Source organism: Gorilla gorilla, chromosome 18, assembly GCF_029281585.2.
Source record: "Gorilla gorilla gorilla isolate KB3781 chromosome 18, NHGRI_mGorGor1-v2.1_pri, whole genome shotgun sequence".
Lineage (NCBI taxonomy): Eukaryota > Metazoa > Chordata > Mammalia > Primates > Hominidae > Gorilla > Gorilla gorilla.
This window is the reverse complement of record NC_073242.2, coordinates 86,174,308-86,193,278: the sequence shown is the minus strand read 5'-3', so window position 1 is coordinate 86,193,278 and position 18,971 is coordinate 86,174,308. Positions and strand designations below refer to the sequence as shown.

Genomic DNA, 18,971 nt, shown 5'->3' with positions numbered 1-18,971 from the left:
GGCCTGTGGCCACTGCTGCCCAGCTTCGTCTCAGCCTCCCTGAGGGCCTATTGGGGGAGCATCCCACCTCTGAGGGCAAAGGCCTGGAGCAGGGCCTGAGAGGCCAAATACGCAGCTCCTGCTCTGGGAGCTTCCTGTCTCTTTGGGGAGGAACCTCCCACACCCCCTGTAAGAAAGTATTAGGAGTAAGCTATTTAGGGAGCCTGACTCTAGGTCAGGCACTGTGCCAGCCTCTGGGAGCATGGGACTTCCTGCCTTACCCGCAGGGTCTCCTTTAATTCTCATAGCACCAATTAAAGGTGGGGAAACTGACTAAGCCAAGGACACACAGCAGATAAGAAAGAAGGGCAGAATCTGGTTTCCATCCAGGTCAGTCTGACTGCAGACCCCAAGCTCTTAACCGACTGCCTTACTCTCCAGGACCAGCACTGGCTGAGCTCCCTGAGGAGGGAGGTGTGCCTGGGATTCTCCGTGGGGCTCTGCTGTCCAGGCACCTCAGCCCTGGGTGGCCAGCAGATGGGCCCAGCCAAGTGAAAGGGCCCAGTGAACCTCAGGGCAGTTCACTCTGATGAGGCAGGGCTGCTGGGATACTTCCAGGAGGGGCTGATGTTTGAGCTGGTGTTAAAGGATTGGGAGAATTTTATCTCAGAAAAGGCAAGGAAGAGAATGTTGAGCTGAGTGCGGTGTGAGCAGAGGCAGAGAAGCTTCAGGCAGGGCTTGATCTAGGAGCAAATAGTGAAGGTTATGGCTGAACTGTGTGTGTGTGTGTGTGTGTGTGTTGTGTATGTGGTATTTGTAGGTATTATGTGGTGTGTGTGCTGTATTTGTAATGTGCCAGGTATGTCTGTGGGGGGTTTGTTTTTGTGGGGGGTGTGTGTATTGTGTGGTGTGTGTGGTGTATGTGTGTGTATGTGGTATGTGTATGGTATGTGGTGCGTTTGTGTGTTGTGTGTGCTGTGTGGTGTGCGTGTGTTGTGTGTGCTGCGTGCTGTGTGGTGTGTGTGGGGTGTGCTTGGTGTATATGTGGTATATGGGTTGGTGTGTAGGGCGTGTGTGTGGTGTGGGGGAGGTGGGAAGGAACATGGTGGAAGGTGACAGTTGGATCAGACTGTGAGGGAGAAGATGCTAGGGACTTTGAACTTCACCCTGGGGTTAATGGGGAGCCACTGAGGGGCACAGAGTAGCAGAGGGGCACTGTCAGATGTGTGTTGTGAAGATCCCTCTGGGGGCTGTGGAGCGAATGGAGGGGAGGAGGCCTGATAAGATGCAGGGATCAGTTTGGAGACCCTGTTCACAGCTGAAGTAAGACATGTAAAGGAACTGGCCCAAGGCCGTGGCAGTGAGTCAGGGCTACCAGGGGTAATGATAATGATAATAATAATAATAATAATAATAACAGTTACAATAACAGCTGACAGCACTCCCATGAGCCAGACCTTTTCCTGGCACTTTATACTTATTAACTCATTTAATCCTCACAATAACTCTAAGGGGTAGGTTGTGTTATTATCCCCATTTTACTTGTCCAGGGCCACGTAGCTGGTAAGTGGCAGATCAGGGATTTATTTTCAGTTGGCTTCAAAATCTTTAACCGTGACACTCAGAAGCCTCAAGGCCTGTAGTCAGGACATGGCAAGGAAGAGAATGTTGGGCTGCGTTGGGCTTAGAATGTTGGGCTAAGAGGCACAAGTTCAATGCCAAGGCCCTGGCTGAGACTGGAGGTACCAGGGCATTGGGGGCAGATCTGGAGGAACAGACCCAGGCAGTGAGCTTGAAGCTGCTCTCTAAAGGAGGAGAGGGCCCAGGGAAGAGGGGGCCATGGAGGCCGCCACAGGGTCAGCCTCCTCTCCCCTCTCTGTCCCCTGTCCCATCACCCTGCAGGGATTACCTGAGTGTCTTCCCAGCCTGGTCCTCTCTGGAGAAGTGAATCCGGAAGCTCTGCTCAGAGCCCAGGCTGCAGAGAGAAGGGCCTGGGGAAGCGCGGTGCCCAGACGTGCCAGCCTCCTAGGCACCTAGGGCACCCACGGGGCACAGAGAGGGAAGCGGGGCTGCACCCACAAGGACAAGGGAGGATGGAGGCCTCAGAACCAGAGGAGACCCCCAAACTCATTCTGTGAGCATGGCAATACCTGGCCTTCCCACCCCATGGCCTCCATGGTCCCCATGGCACCCGGGCATCAGAGGATAGAAATTATGATCCCATGCCCAGGAAACCCTGAGATTCAGAGAAAGGCAGAGGTTGCTCCAAGCCACCCAGATGGAAGGCCACAAAGTGTGGGTGCCTTGCTTCTCCCATCATCAGCCAGGGGCACCTGTTGGCCAGCAGAAAGGGGCTTTTCGGGGACCAACATCCCCTTACTTCACTGAGGCCTCCCGGACACGTGGGCAGGAGGGCAGGGTCTCCACCAGGTACAGGGCACTTTCCTGAGAAACGCTGTTGTGACTCAGACTAGAAGGGAAATGGAGATGAGAATGGGGGTGAGGGCAGGACCTCCTTGGAGCCCTGCCCTGCCCCCTCCATCTCCCTTCCAGCTGTCATTTCCAAGAAGAGAAGCCTCCATGTCTAAGCATCTATTCTCCAGATGGACACACTGAGGCCCAGAAGGATCCCATCCCCACACAGGCAGAACTGGCACCAGACCCTGAGTCCTTGAGCGCTGTACTCACGCTGCCCGCTACCCCTGTGGTCTGGGGTCTGGGCACTGGCAAGGCCAGGCTGGCAGCTCTAGTCCCGCATGGGTCAAGGACTCCTGAGCACGAAGCTCAGTTGCCTAGCAACAAGTGGTGTCCTGGAGCTGGCTGTCACTCCCGCGGGTCACGGGGGAGATGGGGCAACCATGTGGATGACTTCCTAAGGCCCCTTGCCTGCCACAGGGACATCTCCAAATTTATGTTCCACAGATTGGGTCAGAAGAATTTCAGGGACAGGATGGACCAGGAGCCAGGCAGCTGTAATCCTGCCTTAGCTGGTTGGGGATGGAATGTGGCTTCCCTGTCCCCAGGTCAGTTTGGCTGTAGGGGTGTGTCACCCTGCCATGAATCACAGCCTCTCTTGGGTGTTTGGTGGAGGCTCTGCCCATGGTGGGTGTGAGGGACAGAGGAAAGGACCCAAGGCCAGGGGAGTGAAGGCAAGGGAAGAATCGCCCCTTGCCCTCCACAGTCCTTGTCCTCTGGTGCTCTGGGGGATGCCCTCAGAAGGAGCCCCCATCATGCTTTTGGCCTAGGGGAGCCTTCCTCCTTGCTATCTGTCCTTTATGCTGCTTTCCACTTACTCAAGCAAACCGGAGATGGGCACCTGCGGCAGACATTCCAGAAGGCATCTGAGCCCGCTGTCGCCCAGCAGGTTTGCTGAGAGGCTGTAGGGGGTAAGGAGCAGTGGCGGTGATCAGAGGTGCCTCCTCAGCCTGAGATGCTCCTCAGTCACCAGGAGCCTGCATCCACTGTCACTGCTACTGGACCCCATGTCAGGGTCACCAGCGCCACCACCATCAGCAGTATCACCACCATCACCACCACCACCAATGTCACCACCACCAGTATTACCACCATCACCACCACCACTTTCATTATCACCACAATTCTACACCACCAAGCCCAGTACCACCATCACCATCCCTTCCATCACCACTAGAATGACCAGCAACTCCTACATTCTCTGCTACTATCCCCTCCCCAGCACCACAGTAAACCCATCCTCATGGTCCTCTTCCATATCGGGTGACCACTCACAGCTCAGGTGCCTCCAGCAGGCTTTCAAGGGTTAAAGAAAAACCAATTTGCCTTCACCACGCCCTTGGCCGGCATCATTTGGGATCCACAGTTTTTGAATGAGAGGAAATTCAGGAAAAAAAAAATGTTTGGAGGATGCACTAAACCCATAGATTTCTTCTTTTAATCTGGGAATGCAATATCAATATTGGAAATCTCACCTGAACTTTCTTACTTCCCTTCATTGCAGCATTCTGTGGTTTTATTTATTTATTTATTTTGAGATGGAGTCTTGCTCTGTTGCCCAGGCTGGAGTGCGATGGCACGATCGTGGCTCACTGCAATCTCTGTCTCCCAGGTTCAAGAGATTCTCCTGCCTCAGCCTCCCGAGTAGCTGGGATTACAGGCATGTGCCACCATGCCCGGCTAATTATTTTTGTATTTTTAGTAGAGATGGGTTTTCACCATGTTGATCAGGCTGGTCTCAAACTCCTGACCTCAGGTGATCCACCCGCTTTGGCCTCCCAAAGTGCTGGGATTACAGGCGTGAGCCACCACGCCCAGCTAGTTTTAACTACAGTTTCAGAAATAATATAACCAGTGTGTCCCGGAACATCTGGTTTTCCTCCTAGGTCTGTGACATTTTTGATGTTTGTTAATTTCACCTTTTCCTGAGAAACATCATTTAAAAATTAGTTTGTCTTATGAAGCCACTTAATAAAATAGTCTTTAAAATAAGAAAAATTGGCTGGATGCGGTGGCTCAAGGCTGTAATCCCAGCACTTTGGGAGGGCGAGGCAGGCGGATCGCCTGAGGTCAGGAGTTCAAGACCAGCCTGGGCAACATGGTGAAACCCCGTCTCTACTAAAAATACCAAAATTAGCCAGGCATGGTGGCTCATGCCTGTAATCCCAGCTCCTTAAGAGGCTGAGGCAGGAGAATTGCTTGAACCTGGGAGGCGGAAGTTGCAGTGAGCCAAAATTGCGCCACTGCACTCCAGCCTGGGCAGCAGAGAAAGACTCCATCTAAAAAAAAAGAAAGAAAGAAAAGAAAAATTTCCCTCTATAATGAAAAACAAAATCTCAAAGACATATTTCTTATTCATACCTCTTTAAAATACATTCCAAGCACAGCGGCTCATGCCTGTAATCTCAGCAACCTGGGAGGCTGAGGATCATCTGAGCTCAGAAGTTTGAGACCAACCTGGGGAACATGGTGAGACTTCATCTCTTACAAAACTAAACTATTAGCCAGGCATGTTGGTGTGTGCCTGTAGTCCCAGCTACTCCAGAGGCTGAGGTGGGAGGATCGCTTGAGCCCAGGAGTTGGAGGCTGCAGTGACCTATGATTGCACCACTGCACTCCAGCCTGGGCAACAGAGTGAGACCCCAGGTCTTAAAAAAAAAGAAATCCATGATTTTATCAGTCACATTTTTCTTCTCTGCCACATCACAACAGAAATGAAAATTGTGTGGCATTTTTGGCGGACTGCTCTCTCTATTTCCCACTGGTCCTAGGCTGGATTCCCAATGCGTGTGAACAGGGACTCTGCATTTTACTAGCTGTGTGACCTTGGGCAAGTTCTTACACTCTCTGTGCCTCAGTTCCCTCATCTGTAAAATGAGAACAATACTACTATCCAGGGATATGGGAAAGATAAAAAGAACATGTCAAGCACTTAGAACAGTGGAGAAAGTGCTCAGTAGGTGTTAGCTATTATTATTCCACCCATGCAGGGGCTGACTATTTGAATATCCAAGACAGGCCACGCGGATACCACATCTCAACAATACAAGAGACTTCAAGACCCCACCCTGGCTGGCTCTGTGTCCCTCCTCAGGCAGAATCATCTGGTACTTTTAACCACCGGCTGGGCCAACAATGAATCCTGCGTTTTAGCCCCCATCTGCCAGCAGAGCTTGCACATACTTGAGGCTGAGGGCTGCCCAAGTCAGAGGGCACACCATGGAACTAGCTCCACCATGGCGTGAGTGGGGGCGGGAGAGAGAAAATTGATTCAGGGAAGCTTTGGGTATGTGACCCAAAGTCCCAGGCATCCCTGACAGCTGGTCCTGAGAGGTGTAGGCAGGCACACATGAGTGTATGTGCACACACGGACCCTCATACCCCCTCCAGTGCCCCTCAGGCATGCGTCCATGCTCCTCTCCTTCCTCCTCCTCCCTCAACTTACTCCACCTGGCTGAGGTCTTTACACTTGCTCAGCAACCAGCAGAATGACTCTACGTGCTCCTGGCTGAGGCTGCAGCCTGTGAACCTGCTGGACGGAGGTAAAGGGGACAAGCAGGGGATGGGGCGTTTGGCCACTGAGACCACCTCCACCCTGGCTAGCCCAGGGCACAGCCTCTGAGCTCCAGGTGGGTCTCCACTCAAGCTTGGACCCTCTAGAAGTGTCCAGAATCCACTGCTCCCACCCCCACAGTAGATCCCACCCAGACCTGTGTTTCTTCATGCTGGGTGAAACAAGTCCCTCTGCAGGGTTGTTCCAGGGGAATGTTTTGTGGTAGGCAGTCTGCATACCGCTCTGGCCACCCAGGAGGCAGATCTACTGGTCCCCAACATCAATTAGCTGCCTAGGCATGGTTCAAGGGGCTTACCCACAGCACACGCCTTCCTCCTCCTCGTTGGATCTGAAGTGCAAAGTTGCATGGTTCAGGGACCTGGATCAGACAGCACCTGGGTCAGACAGCTGTGGCCACAGCCCCAGGATGCCCCCACGGGGCCAGCACCCCTCCTCCGGAAGCCCAGCCTCTAGTTGGGTCCTACTGTCTTCATCCTACCCCCTCATACCCACCAGACTCCAGGCGCAACCCTTCAGGACTAGTCCTGGCTGTCCCAGGGGAATGCCCACCTGAGATCCACCTTTTTAACCCGTGGACACAGGCTTAAGGTGTTGGCCAGCAGGAAGGGGCTTTTTGGGGACAGTCCCGTCTGGCTCAGCCTGAAAAGGAAAGGGGGTAGATCCGGCAAGATGAGTGGACAAGGAACCTGGCTAGGCTGGAGGGTAAGGAAAGGGAGGGTGGGGAGGGCTAGCAGCTCAGCAAGGCAATAGGGAAGCAGGCAGGGGATCAAGAGGCACAAATAGGGCTGAGGGTCAGGCAGATTTGGATTTGAGTCCCAGTTCTGCTTACTGGCTGTGTGACCTTGGACAAGTGACTTCACCTCTCTGAGCTTCAGTTTCCTTATCTAGAAATCAAGACTTGTCATGTATGACTCTCGAGGTATATGAGGATTTAATTACATCATGCAGGTGCACTGCCGGGCATGGGACATGTGCTTGCTGTTATTATTACTATTGTTTTTACCTGCAAGCACAGATTTCACAGGCAAGTCCTTCCTCACAGAGAGTGGAAAGCTTCAGGCCCTTCGGACACAGTTTTTAAACCTTAGCACTATTGAGATGTGAGGTCCAATAATTCTTTGTTGTGGGCTCTCCTGTGCCCTATAGGATGTTTAGCAGCATCCCAGATCTCTATTCATTCGATGCCAGTAGCAGCACCCCTCACCCGCAGTCATGACCACCAAAAATATGTCCAGACATTTCCAAATGACTCCCAAGGGTGAAAATCACCCCCAGTTGCAAACCACTGCCTTAGAGAAAGTGAGATGGGTCCACTTTGCCCTCAGAGGCAGCCTCAGCACCTCCATTTGCCTCATCCAGTAATCCCCCTATCAGCTTGTCTGTAAATTCCACTCTCAAGATCCACCCTGAGTCTACCAACTTCTATCCCACCCCAGCAGTGATCAGCCCCCAGCACCCTTCACCCTGCTGCACACATCTCTTCCCACTCTCATTTCCACTCATATCTCCCAATCCATTCTCTACCCAGCACTCAGACTGAACTTTTGAAAACCCAAATGAGGACCGGGTGCAGTGGCTCCTGCCTGTAATCTCAGTACTTTGGGAAGCCGAGGCGAGCGGATCACTTGAGGTCGGGAGTTTGAGACCAGCATGGCCAACATGGTTAAACTCTGTCTCTACTAAAAATACAAAAATTAGCTGGGCATGATGGTGCACGCCTGTAATCCCAGCTACTTGGGAGGCTGAGTCACAAGAATTGCCTGAACCTGGGAGGCGGAGGTTGCAGTGAGCCGAGATTGCGCCATTGCACTCCAGCCTGTGTGACAGAGCGAGACCCTGTCCCCACCCTCCCCCACAAAAAAGAAAGAAAGAAAACCCAAATTATTCCTCTCCCTTTCATGTTCCCAGGAACAAAAGTCTAAACTCTCCCCATGGGCGCCAGGCCCCATGCACCCCAACCCGAGCCCATCTCTCTCTTCCTCCTCTCCTAGGACTGTCCCTGCCAGTCACTGTGCTCTGGCTGTCTCGGTTCCGCACTGTTCCTGGAGCCCACCAAGCTTAATCATGCCTCAGGGCCTCACACTTGCTGTTCCCTCTGCCTGGAATGCAGTTTCCTGCTCTTCACAAGGCGAGCTCTCTCTCTTCCTTTAGGTCGCAGCTCAGCATCCCTCCTCAGAGATGTTCCCTGATGACTTCTGCCATCATCTAAATCACCTCTCCAGCCACTCTTCACCACATCCCGAGAAAATTCTCTTATCACTGGCTAAGTTCATCTTATTTGATTTTACTTTACTTATTTTTCAGCTCCCACTATTGTAAGATGAGCTCCAAGAAGATAAGGACATGGTCAACTTTTTCTGCTGTGTCGTCACACAATGCCTGGCCCACAGTAGGGGCACAAGCACTACAGGTTGAGTACTACAAAGTTTAAACCCTGGCAAGGGGTCAGGCTGGCCACGCCACTCCAAAGGCGGACGAGGAGTCAGGGGTGAAGCTGTGTGATTTAGGCAAAGAGAAGTTCCTCTCCGGTCTGAGGTTTCCAACCTGTTCAATTTTAACCTGCCACCTTTTATGTCCAAAGGAGTCCTTTCTGACTCATTATCTCCGGGCAGGGTGGGACTATTACAGGGTGCCATGGGGTGCTGTGAGCTGGGCTGTACTTGCCCCTGGAATGTTGTCACGTCTCCTCCCTCCCTCCCAGATAAAACCCAAGCATAAGCGAGATCCTGGAGGTGATGCGAGCCATCTCAGACATCCCAGAGAGCCCCAGCCTTTGCACTGATGTTATTAACATTATGATTTACTTTCCTGTTGTATTTTTTCATCTTAGCTGCAGCTGCTTCCCACCCCGCCTCCCACCGCTAGAAGACTGTTTAAAGTAAATCCTTCTAAAATTCTTTCTTTTTCTTTTTTTCTTTTTTTTTTTTCTGAGATGGAGTTTCACTCTTGTCGCCCAAGCTGGAGTGCAATGGCGCGATCTCGGCTCACTGCAACCTCCGCCTCCCAGGTTCAAGCAATTCTCCTGCCTCAGCCTCCCAAGTAGCTGGAATTACAGGCACCCACCACCACATCGGGCTAATTTTTGTATTTTTAGTAGAGATGGGGTTTCACCACATTGGCCAGGCTGGTCTCAAACTCCTGACCTCAGGTGATCTGCCCGCCTCGGCCTCCCAAAGTGCCGGGATTACAGGCATGAGCCACCACACATGGCCTAAATACTTTTAAAATTCTAACCAGTCTGAGCTGAAATTAGAAAATAGTTTTAATACTTTGGGGGAATTCTGCTTAAATTCCCTTTTTGCAGAGTTTGACGGTGACCTTTAAAAAGCAGCATGTGATAAGTACAGGACCTACATCTGTACAGCCCCTTTCTACGAGTGGGTGACCCTCCGTGGGTGGGGAGAAGTTGGACAGCTCATTTGTCACAGATCTTCCATTTCTTAAGGTGATTTTAGAATAACTTATTTGAGTCCCAACTCTGGGGGAATGGGCGGGGAATATTAATCCCATTTGTCAGATGAGGAAACTGAGACGCTGAGGAGGCAAACGACGCCCCCTGAGGTTGACAAAGTATTAGGGTGGAGCTGGAAGCAGATTGGAGTCCCCAGTTGTGCCAGGTAAAATGATAAAACAACCTAAGGAAAGAATGGAGCGGGTAGAGGGGGTTGGAGGGGGTAAAGGCGGGGGGTTGAGGGGTTAGAGGGCAGGTACAGCTTTGCCATGGAGGAGCCTTAGAAACACAAGCACAAGGAACCGGGAAATAGGAAAAACTCTCGTCTTACTGCAGCAGGCTCAGCTGAGGGAGTTGAGGTAGGCAGTCCAGCAGAGTCTCCAGGCTCTGGTCACTCAGGAACTTACAGGACAATCTGTGAAACAAAGCAGGTGGATGAGGTGGGGGAAACCTTCCAGGAAAGCAGGGAGCACGGCCTCGTAGCCAGAGCCTTCTGGAGATGGGACCTAACCAGGGTCACCTGAAACCTTCCCTCCCAGCACTGGGTCCATGGGTTATCTGTGAGGCTAGAAGAAGAGGAAGGTCTTTTAAGTTTGGGAAATACAGGGTTAAGCCAAATTAAATGGTTTTGTTTGCTGCAGGGCTTCTCTGAGGCTGCGATAGGCTGCTGTGCATTATGAATTTCCAAGGAGCTACAGCAGACTTTTCCCCAAACTAAATGGACTAGCAGAATTAATTTTTAAGGGCCATGAAGGTTAGTGTTCTGCGAAACATGTTTGTTAAGAAAAGAATGCGGCTGGGCATGGTGGCTCATGCCTGTAATCGCAGCACTTTGGGAGGCTGAGGTGGGTGGATCATCTGAGGTCAGGAGTTTGGGACCAGCCTGGGCAACATGGTGAAATTCCACCTCCACTACAAAAAAAAAAAAAAAAAAAAAATTAGCCAGGCATGGTGGTGCACACCTGTAGTAATAGCTACTCAGGAGGCTGAGGCATGGGAATCACTTGAACCTGGGAGGCAGAGGTTGCAGTGAGCCAAGATGGTACCACTCCACTCCAGCCTGGGTGACAGAGCGAGTCTCTATCTCAAAAAAATAAAAAAATAAAAAATAAAGGAAAACAATGCTGCCTTAACCCAGAGGAGTGGATATGACAGTGGAAACTCAGCATACAACAGGTCAGCGAAGGAGACAGGGACTGGCTTGGGTCTCTAGTTGCCCATTAACACCAGATCAACCAGCTCATCATTGTTCAGATAATTCGTCAGAACCCAGTGCATTTAGGAGAAACTCCAGATACCTGCCTTGCTGTCTCTGCTCTAGATGGAGGACCAGGACAACTCAAGACTCTGAGTTCCCTGGGGTTTACATACAGCCCCTTCCTGGGGGGCCTGGAGCCACTTCCCAACCCCCGCAGACCTCTACTATGTTCTCCTTCTGCCTTCTCCACCTTCCCCTTCCTCTCTTTCTGTTCCTTCATCCTCTGCAGGCTGCCCTCTCCCCTCTCCGGGGCCTCCAAGGGCCTGGCCCCTCTCTGCTGCTTTCTCCTCTGGCTGTTTGGAGGGGAGGCATGGAGTACAGGGACCCTACATCAACTGGCTCAGTGAGCTGGGGGGCAGGGTAGGGCGGGAGGAGCAGCCTCATGTTGGAGCCTCTGCCAGGGCCCAGGCTGGAGGCCCAACTCTACCCTTTCTGCCCCAGGGACTGGGCATGGGCCCCTGAGGCACAGTCAGGACTGGGGCCTTTATTGAGGGTGGCCTTTCCAGAAACACATCCCGTATAGTGTCCCACCAGACCCCCAAATACACCATGGGCTCTGGTTGGCAAAGGAGGTGATTACACCCTCCTTTTTTTTTTTTTTTAAAGCAATGGAATCTTTACTCTTTACCACATCCCACATGGTATGCCCGTGTGTACACAGGCAAAGTAGACCTGCAGTGCTTGAATTCAGGGAGGGGGGATGGAGCCCCACAATCTATCTTCCCTGGCTTCCCCGGTGGAACCCCGGGGAATCACTGGACTTCAGCATTGAGTACCTTGATGACTATTTATAGCAATAATCCTGCAAGTGATCACAGTACTCTACAGTTGAAAAAGTGCTTTCATATTCACTATTGCACTTTCCCCAACCACAGGTAACGGAGGGGGACCTGAAACTCCCACCTGTGCTCAGACCGCCCAGTGCTGCCAGTGGGCTTTATTTATTTATTTATTTATTTATTTATTTGAGACGGAGTCTTGCTCTGTTGCCCAGGCTGGAGGACAGTGGCGCAGTCTTGGCTCACCACAATCTCTGCCTCCCGGGTTCAAACGAGTCTCCTGCCTGTCTCCAGAGTAGCTAGGATTACAGGCGTGCACCACCATGCCTGGCTAATTTTTGTATTTTTAGTAGAGATGGGGTTTCACTATGTTGGCCAGGCTAGTCTCGAACTCCTGACCTCATGATCCAGCCACCTCGGCCTCCCAAAGTGCTGGGATTATAGGCGTGAGTCACCGTGCCGGGCCGCCGGTGGGCTTTTTATATTAAGCTTCCTCTGCAGATGATTTGCCTTGGCCAGCAGAGCCTGCATCCCAGTCTCCTTGTGTTCCCAGGATCTGGCCCAGTGCATGGTATACAATAGGTACTTAGCAGTCAAATCACATAAGAGTGCTTTTTGTAGCACTGACTGCAGTGCTACACAAAACAAAACACAACACCTAGAAGCAGTTTGGATTTCAATCTAGACCAAGCTTGTCCAAGCCACATGGCCTGCTGCATGCAGCCCAGGATGGCTTTGAATACGGCCTAACAAAAATTCATAAACTTTCTTAAAACACTATGAGATTTTTCTTTGGATTTTTTTTTTTTTTTTAGCACATCAGCTATCGCTAGTGTTAGTGTATTTTATGTGTGGCCCAAGACATTTCTTTTTCTTCTTCCAATGTGGCCCAGGGAAGCCAAAAGATTGGACACCCTTGATCTAGACTCTAGAAGGGTGTGGTGGAGTAACTTGCAGCTCGTCCCGTACTGTGGCAATTTAGTATTAAAAGGCATCAGTATATACTCTGTGAAAACAGGTAAGACAATCAGGGACCACTGACCATTGGACAACTTTAAGGAATTACCATTAATAGGGTAGGTCTGGGCCAGGTGCAGTGGCTCAAGCCTGTAATCCCAACATTTTGGGAGGCTGAGGAAGGTGGATCACTTGAGGTCAGGAGTTCGAGACCAGCCTGGCCAACGTGGTGAAACCCTGCCTCTACTAAAAATACAAAAATTAGCCAGGCATGATGGCAGGCGCCTGTAATCTCAGCTACTCAGGAGGCTGAGGCAGGAGAATTGCTTGAACCCAGGAGGCAGAGGCGGCAGCAAGCCGAGATCATGCCATTGCACTCCAGCCTGGGCAACAAGAGCAAAACTCTGTCTCAGAAAAAAAAAAAATAGTGTAGGTCTGATAATGGTTTTGTGGTTATATGTTTGAACCTGGAGAAGGACATGGGAAGGCCACACTCCAGGGGGTCAAACCGGATTATCTGGTTGGAAGGGCTGGAAGGGCATTTGAGATGGGGGCTAGAAAGCAAGAAAAAAGACTGAAGCAAAATGGAAAACACAGATGCTATGAAAACACAGTGCATGAAACTAGAATGCAGCTAGTTTATGACTGCAAACAGGTAGAAACTGAATATGCAAATAGGCAAGGAGTAGACAGTCCTGTGGACACAGGACAACATGGATTTGATGAGAGAAGAGGTTGTTTAGGTGAGGCAGGTTTTGTCTTGGATTTCTTTATTTTAAGGTAATTACTATAATAGAATCACCACAATGACAATAAAAGGAAAGGCTGACCATCCACTGTGCAGATGAGGAAGCTGAGGCCCGGGGAGTTAAAGCTCTTTGGAGCCAAGAGTCCTGATTCCAGGTCCAGTCTCTGGTTACAGACCCAGATGTTCTGGGGCGAGTGAGGTGGTAACCCCAAGGAGAGAGGGGGTGCCTTGAGGAAGGGCTTTCAGAAGTGCTATGCTCCAGCCATGGAGGCAGGTCCAAGTGGGTGCCCTGGTGAGGCTCCAGGGGTGGGGTTGGAGGTGGACAGGGCTCCCAGGTGCCCTGAGTTGAGTGGATGGTGCAGGTGAAGGCTTCCCCAGTCCAGCACAGCATCTCCCAGTGGGAGACACGCGCTGCCTAAGGCTGGGGGCTGCCGAGAGACAGCCAAGTTTCTACCAAAGGCCAGGGGACTCTCATGGGGCAGGGCTGGTGGGAAGAAACCGAGAAAGACTCACCTGTCTTCTAACCAAGAAGCCCCCTCCCAGGTCACTGGGCAGATCCCCACATGGTGCCCTCTGGGGCTGTGTCCTCGTTACTTACTGGAGTTCCAGGGGTCCCGGGCAGTCCTTCAGAGTGGCACAGAGGCGGGTGAGGCTTGGGGGCTCCAGAGGACACTCACTGAGGCTGCAAAGGGGCAATGGGCAGGGCACGGAATCAGAGAAAGCCCAGGGTCCCTGGCTAGCCCCAGGGGCTCTATCCTTCTCCCAGCATCCCTCACTCTAAGTGGGAGGCCACAGGCCCCTTCCCCTGTGGGGCACTCGCTCCCCTCTTGAGTCTCCCCTGCAGCCCCCATTCCTCCTGCCCTGACAGTGACAGTGCAGGACCCTGAGTTCCCAGCTGCCCTTGTCAGTGACTCTCCAAGTCCTCCCCACTGCCCCCTCCAGAGCCCAGGCCACCATCCTCACTCACCTTGACCATTTAACACGCTCTGGGCTTCCACTCTTGCCTCCCTGCAATCCCTCTCTGCCCCACAAGTGTCTCACATTTTAACACTGCACATCTGACCAGGCCTCTCCCTGTTACCCCCTGTGGATCCCCATTGCCCTGGGGCTAAAAGTGAAATTGAAATGTCCTTCCCAGGGCCTCACTTGCCTCCACTTTCCTGGAGGCCTAGAGAGAGGTGGGGCCAAGTCAGGGTCTCACAGCCTCTCACGGCAGAGCTTGCAGATGGGGAGTGGATTTGTGGGGAGAGAGGCCAACCCCTTTCTTTCTGGAAAGTGGGTGTCCCCCAGAGCAGATGGAGACCCCAGGCAGGGAGTGGCTGAGCTGCTCTGTTTGCTTCACAGAAATGTGGAATCTTCTCTCCAAGGAGAATGCCGGGCATGGGCCAGCTGAGCTGCCCCTCAGGGGCCAGAGCTCCCCAACTCCCAGCACCCCTCACACCCACGCCTGTTTCTTTTCCTCTTCTCTTAAACTCCCTCTCTTCCTTCTATCCCAATCCCCAGCCCTAGCCCCCTGCCAGCTCTGCCCCCTCTGACACCTCATCCCTATTATGGTTACCCCTAAACAAGAAGGGCTGGGACAGTACCAGAGGCTCCTGGGGATGCAGCGCTGACGGAACCCTAAGAACTCGGCTGCAGCTGGGAAGTCTGGCGAAGATCCAGTGGCCCATATATCCCTAGGAGGGGGATCATTTAGAAAGGAAAGTTCAGATCACCCCCTCGGACTCCCAGCCCAGCACATATACCCCTAGGAGGGGGATCGTTTAGGAAGGAAAGTTCAGATCACCCACATTGGACTCCCAGACTTGGAAAGTCAGGGCTGGAAGGCATCTCAGAGACAATGCAGTCACTAGATCCTAGCTCAGTCCCTCATTGTTCAGATGGGGAAACTGAGGCTCAGGGAAGGGAAGCCTGAGTTAGAAAAGCCAGCAGCTTGTTCCTGTCCAGGTGAGCAGGCAGGAGGATCCAAGACAGAGCCTCTCTGACCACTGCTTGGCATCACATGACTTCTGCCTCCCTGTACATCAGTTCTTTGGGCTTCAAGAACCTGGGGGTTCCCCAGAAACAGAGATCCTATCCTGAGAAGCAAGACCACCCAGGCTTGAGCCACCCCTGACTCCTGACAGCCCATCTGTATGGCAGTGCCTTTTCTTGACACACTAGCTGTGATTCTCTCTACCCAGCCAGCTGCACATGGGCCCACCCTGTCCGCTGCCACTGCTCCCAAGTGAGGCCTGGTCCCACTAGAGGGCAGCCGGGAACATCATGAAGAGCTAAACTAGTATTGGTTGTTTACTGCGAAGACAGGGAAAATTTTTTTTCAGAGCACCAACGGCCCCTGCCTTCAGAGCGTGAAAGGGCAGTGACATGTATGGAGGGGTGAGTCTACAAAATTCCCCGAAAGGCAGAAGCACAAATGTTCTCCTGTCTCCTCCCACACAGCAGCAATCTGCGGGCACCTGCCCTGCTCTGGTACCTCTCCCAACCATATCCCTCCCTTCCTCCCATCTGCATTGCCTCCTTCCAAGGGGAAAACAGAGCAGTTGATTACTGACAATTTATTGGCGGGGGGGGGGGAGGGGGTGGCGGTAGTTACTGAAGTGGTGATTAAACCTAGTGTGCCGGACTTGGGTGGTTTAACTGAGAGCTGAGTGGTCAGCATGGGTCTGGGGGTGGGGGGACCTCCAACAGACGGGGACCAGAGTGGGAGGGGACTCCCCCACCCCGAGCGTTCCCTCCTCACCTGCCTGTCTTGTCCCCTCTCAGGAGGATGTGTTGGCTTTCAAAGCTGGAAGCAGAGAGGAAGCAGCAGTTTGAAAATGGTCAAAGACCAACTTCCCTGGCAGTGGCAAGAACCCAGACTGGTCAGGGCAAGGAGGGCCTGGGGTGGCCTGCTTTCTTAGCAAACAAGGAATAGATTAAGCAACAATTACATGTATCAAGCCACATGCAAAACACACCATCAACATTTCTCATTTGATTCTCACAATAAACAATGAGGTAAGAAATTCTTCTTTGTTGTTGTTTCGAAGAAAGGGTCTTGCTCTGTCGCCCAGGCTGGTGTGCAGTGGTGCAGTCATGGCTCACTGCAGCCTCAACCTTCCCCGGGCTCAACTGATCCTACTGCCTCAGCCTCCCAAGTAGCTGGGACTACAGGCATGCCCCACCATGACTGTCTAATTTTTGTATTTTTTGTAGAGATGGGGTTTTGCCATGTTGAGCAGGCTGGTCTCAAACTCCATGGCTCAAACGATCCTCCTGCCTTAGCCTCCCAAAGTGCTGGAATTACAGATGTGAGCCATTGTGGCTGACATTTGTTTTTCTTTGAGACAGAGTCTTGCTCTGTTGCCCAGGCTGGAGTGCAATGGTGTGATCACAACTCACTGCAGCCTCGATCTCCTGGGTCTAAGCAATCCTCCCACCTCAGCCTCCCAAGTAGGTGCATGCCGTCATGCTTGGCTAATTTTTAAAGTTTCTGTAGAGATGGTGGGGTCTCACCATGTTGTCCAGGCTGGTCTCAAACTCCTAGGCTCAGGTGATCCTCCTCCTCCTGTCTTGGCCTCCCAAAGTGCTGGGATTACAGGCTTGAGCCACTGTGCCAGGCCAGTAATTATTCTTATCTCCATTTTACAGATGAGGAAACTGAGGCCTGGAGAGGCTCTGGGACCTGCTCTGAGCTCACAGCAGGTAAGTAACTGAGCCTGGTCCATATGCTGTGGCACCTCGCATTCTTGGGGGTCCTTAGGGAAGGGGAAGGGAAGCAGACCTCCCCTGAAAATCATGGATGCGGTGCCCTGAGTGCCTGGGGTGGCTTGGCTGGCTGGTGCCTCCTCTTCTATATTCTCATCAGCTCCCACAATTAAGACAGGTCCCTGAGTCCCCAGTGGCAACTAGGAAGCTCCCAGTTTTCTTTTCTTTTCTTTTTTTCTTTTTCTTTTTTTTGAGATGGAGTCTCACTCTGTCACCCAGGCTGGAGTGCAGTGGCACGATCTCAGCTCACTGCAACCTTCGCCTCCTGGGTTCAAGTGATTCTCCTGACTCCTGAGCGGCCGGCACTACAAGGGCCCACCACCACGCCCAGATAATTTTTTTTTTTTTTTTTTGGTATTTTTAGCAGAGACAGGGTTTCACCATGTTGGCCAGGCTGTTCTCAAACTCCTGACCTCACGTGATCCGCCCACCTTGGCCTCCCAAAATGCTGGGATTACAGGCGTGAGCCACTGCACCTGGCCCCCAGTTTTCTTAAAAGTCTCTGCAGCATACCAACATGGCACATGTATACGTATGTAACAAACCTGCACGTTGTGCACATGTACCCTAGAACTTAAAGTATAATAATTAAGAAAAAATCCTAAAAAAAAAAAATCTCTAAGAACTATCCAAAGAATGAGTGAGGCAGAGTCAATGAACTCTCTAATGGTGAATTTGGAGAAATTTGAGCATCCGTGAGGCCATACTTATTCATTCATTTGATCATTCATTCATTCAGTGGACGCCCATCACATGCTCTCCGGATCTGATACTGCCCAAGGTGCTGAGGATGACAGGTTGGCATGAAACTGGTGGACAAGGGGCCCACGTGGGAGCAGATGACCTGTGGGATGGGGGACAGGGGCAGGGCTGGGGGCGGAGAGGCACGCTCACCTGATGTCCAAGCGGAAGAGCCACTGCAGGGTGGAGAAGCACCGAACCAAACCCAACACGGCATCCAGGGACAAACCGTTCTCACTGAGGCTGGAGATCACAGGGGTGGCACAATGGAGGTCACTCAGGACCCAAACACATCCTCTTTGTGGTCAGGGCACAGGGCGGGGGAGGGATCCCTGGTTCCAGATGATGGAACCCACTGAACCCAAGATGGTCAGAGAGCACGGCTTGCAAGTCCTCATGGTGGAGATGGGGAAACAGAGTCCTAGAGAGAATCAAGGTCTAGCCCAAGGTTATGAGACATGTTGGTGACAGAGCTGAGATGGGAACCCTGTGGGTCTCTCGGTCTGTGATGGATCTGAGGAGTGCTTTCTGGCTGGAGCTGGGCCTCCTTTTCTCCACCTGATAAGGGAGGGGTGGTGCCCAGGACAAAACGAAAATGCAGGGTCTCTTATGCAGAAAGCAGGAACAAAGTGTCTCCTTTCTTTCAGGGTCTCCTGTCAACTTGTTATTGTTTTCTATTTACTATTTAATGCTGCACTCCCCTCCCACGGGGACACTGGTAGGGCGAGTGTGGACCCTCACAGCACCAGGTCACGAGTCCATACTAATAAGAAGGTCACATGAGGACATACTAAAACCTCCAGTCTTCATGTAATTTGCCTGCAATGGTTAGACCTTCCTTCCTTCCCAGGTGCAGGCCCTGAACAGGAACCAAGGCAACTCCCTTCCTTCCCAGCATTGCACAAAAACAGGGTGTGAGCAGGGGGTCCTTAGGCCCCAGCACTCATTTCAGAGATTGTAGCCACCAACAGAGGCCACGCCTGCAATTGATGTATTTACTGACTGGGAACCAGGGACTCGGAGAGGGGATGTAACTTGCCCAGAATCACACAGCAAAGCGTGTTCACAGAGACAGCCTGGAATATAGGACCTGTGACCTCTCCCCCGGGCTCCTCTGGCTTTGGCCCAGAAGTGCCTGGGAGGAGGGGGCGCTTTGTGAGCCAAAAGCACTGAGGGCATTTAGGGATCAAGAACTCTGGTCCATTGCAGGCAAACTTTGGGGATTCCTCCTACACACTCTCTGCCAGGTACTCAGGGAT

At 52.1% G+C, this 18,971-nt stretch overlaps 1 protein-coding gene across 11 annotated transcripts in view; it reads right to left on the bottom strand.

Annotated features, from left to right (window-relative positions):
* NLRC5 (NLR family CARD domain containing 5) overlaps window positions 1–18,971 on the bottom strand; it is a 93,546-nt gene that overhangs the window by 21,562 nt on the left and 53,013 nt on the right. For 6 of the 11 annotated variants that reach the window (XM_019012782.4, XM_063700220.1, XM_063700222.1 and 3 more), the window contains 11 exons: window positions 17,866–17,955; window positions 15,965–16,009; window positions 14,808–14,897; window positions 13,820–13,903; window positions 9,811–9,894; window positions 6,578–6,667; window positions 6,324–6,386; window positions 5,900–5,986; window positions 3,273–3,356; window positions 2,360–2,449; window positions 1,889–1,954 (listed from right to left, as the gene is read on the bottom strand). In XM_019012782.4, coding sequence (XP_018868327.3) covers window positions 1,889–1,954; window positions 2,360–2,449; window positions 3,273–3,356; window positions 5,900–5,986; window positions 6,324–6,386; window positions 6,578–6,667; window positions 9,811–9,894; window positions 13,820–13,903; window positions 14,808–14,897; window positions 15,965–16,009; window positions 17,866–17,955 — 873 coding nt within the window. The remainder of the gene's footprint in view (window positions 1–1,888; window positions 1,955–2,359; window positions 2,450–3,272; window positions 3,357–5,899; window positions 5,987–6,323; window positions 6,387–6,577; window positions 6,668–9,810; window positions 9,895–13,819; window positions 13,904–14,807; window positions 14,898–15,964; window positions 16,010–17,865; window positions 17,956–18,971) is intronic. The other 5 variants (XM_055364298.2, XM_063700223.1, XM_055364301.2 and 2 more) reach the window with 2 other exon arrangements.